At 41.5% G+C, this 1,334-nt stretch overlaps 1 protein-coding gene across 1 annotated transcript; it reads left to right on the top strand.

The window, feature by feature from the left end:
- Positions 1-12: 12 nt before the first annotated feature.
- On the top strand, positions 13-1,129 carry LOC111031449. The gene is made up of 2 exons (XM_022311374.1): positions 13-72; positions 599-1,129. Exon 2 carries the CDS (start codon positions 633-635, stop codon positions 1,047-1,049), a length of 417 nt encoding a protein of 138 aa, XP_022167066.1. The 5' UTR covers positions 13-72; positions 599-632; the 3' UTR covers positions 1,050-1,129.
- Positions 1,130-1,334: the final 205 nt, after the last annotated feature.

The raw sequence follows: 1,334 nt of genomic DNA, 5'->3' as shown, positions 1-1,334 counted from the left end.
CCCGTACCGGCCGGCACCGACCCCGACTATATTATATCTAGACCGCTCTCATCTCGACTTGGGAACGAACAGGTGTGATTATTATAATAATTCGTATAGTACAAATACCTCAAAATAATCACACAAATCGACTGCGAAACGCGTATAAGGTTCTATATTGTATTATTATAAATATTAAACGCATTAATTACGGCATGGTGTTATAATATATTATAATATAATGAATAAGTCATAATGTTTCTTTTTCGTACACTGTACATTTATTAACACATGTATAATACATTATTATACGTTATTGACTATATCCCAGACACACGCACATATCGAACGCATCTAATATTCTGTCAAGCATTTGCTAGATTATGTCGTATATAAAATAATATATAGCTCATAGATAGGTACTTCGGCGCGGCGGGAGGCACGAATTTTCGAAACAGTCTTAACTACCGCTCCGGCGGCTGATGGGGTGTGCAAAGATTTCTGATCGTATTTTATCTTTTTACATTCCATTGGTATTTCGAAAACTGTGCGCTGCCCCGCCCCGTCGCCCTAGTACTGAGTGTATAGTACGGCAAGGGTATAGTTGTGTTTGGCACAGGGGCCCCAGGCCAGCCAAAGGTCGAAGCAGCCGGATGAGGCGGGCATCGAGTCCGGCCGCCGGATCCGCTGCAGCAGCGGCGGCGGCACTGCTGTTGCGGACTACAGCTACCTCCAATACTGTGATGACCACCTGCAGCACCGTTGGTACCACCGGTTCGACTTCAGCGGCGCCCGGCTACGAACAGTACCAGAAGTCTCTGTTGGAAGTGCCGTGGCCACACGCCGAGTACGGAGAGGCGTCCAGCGACGACCTGAGCTCCGAGTGGGACTCGGATGTGCCCGAACCACCGCCCAACTCAAAGGTTAATGACAACACCGTACTTATACTTACAGTTTATTATATTTCGTGTGGGGACAAAATCATAATTTTTTTGTGGGGTCTCGGCAGATCAATCTGGTTAGGTATTGTGACAGGTATTACGCAATTTGATAATTATAGGAAACTATAAAAAACCGCTATTCTACATTTCGCTATACCGAACACGGTACATGGTTATCGTGTGAAAACTATTTTATCGAAGAACATTCATTGTTTGAAAAACGTTTAAAATGTTTAAAAATATTTATTTTACATAATTTTATGTCGTTTCCAAACAATAGTTTAAAAAAACATTGTATTTAAAGTTTTATTACTTTTTTGAATAACAATAACCCATTTTTAATTTCATATTCCAAGATGTTAGACAGAGTTGTGTACCTCGATATTTTTGGGTACCTACCTAAATGACACTCTA

The sequence above is a fragment of the Myzus persicae genome, unplaced genomic scaffold (assembly GCF_001856785.1).
Source record: "Myzus persicae strain clone G006 unplaced genomic scaffold, MPER_G0061.0, whole genome shotgun sequence".
Taxonomy (NCBI): Eukaryota; Metazoa; Arthropoda; class Insecta; order Hemiptera; family Aphididae; genus Myzus; species Myzus persicae.
This window is presented reverse-complemented; position numbering and strand designations above follow the sequence as displayed.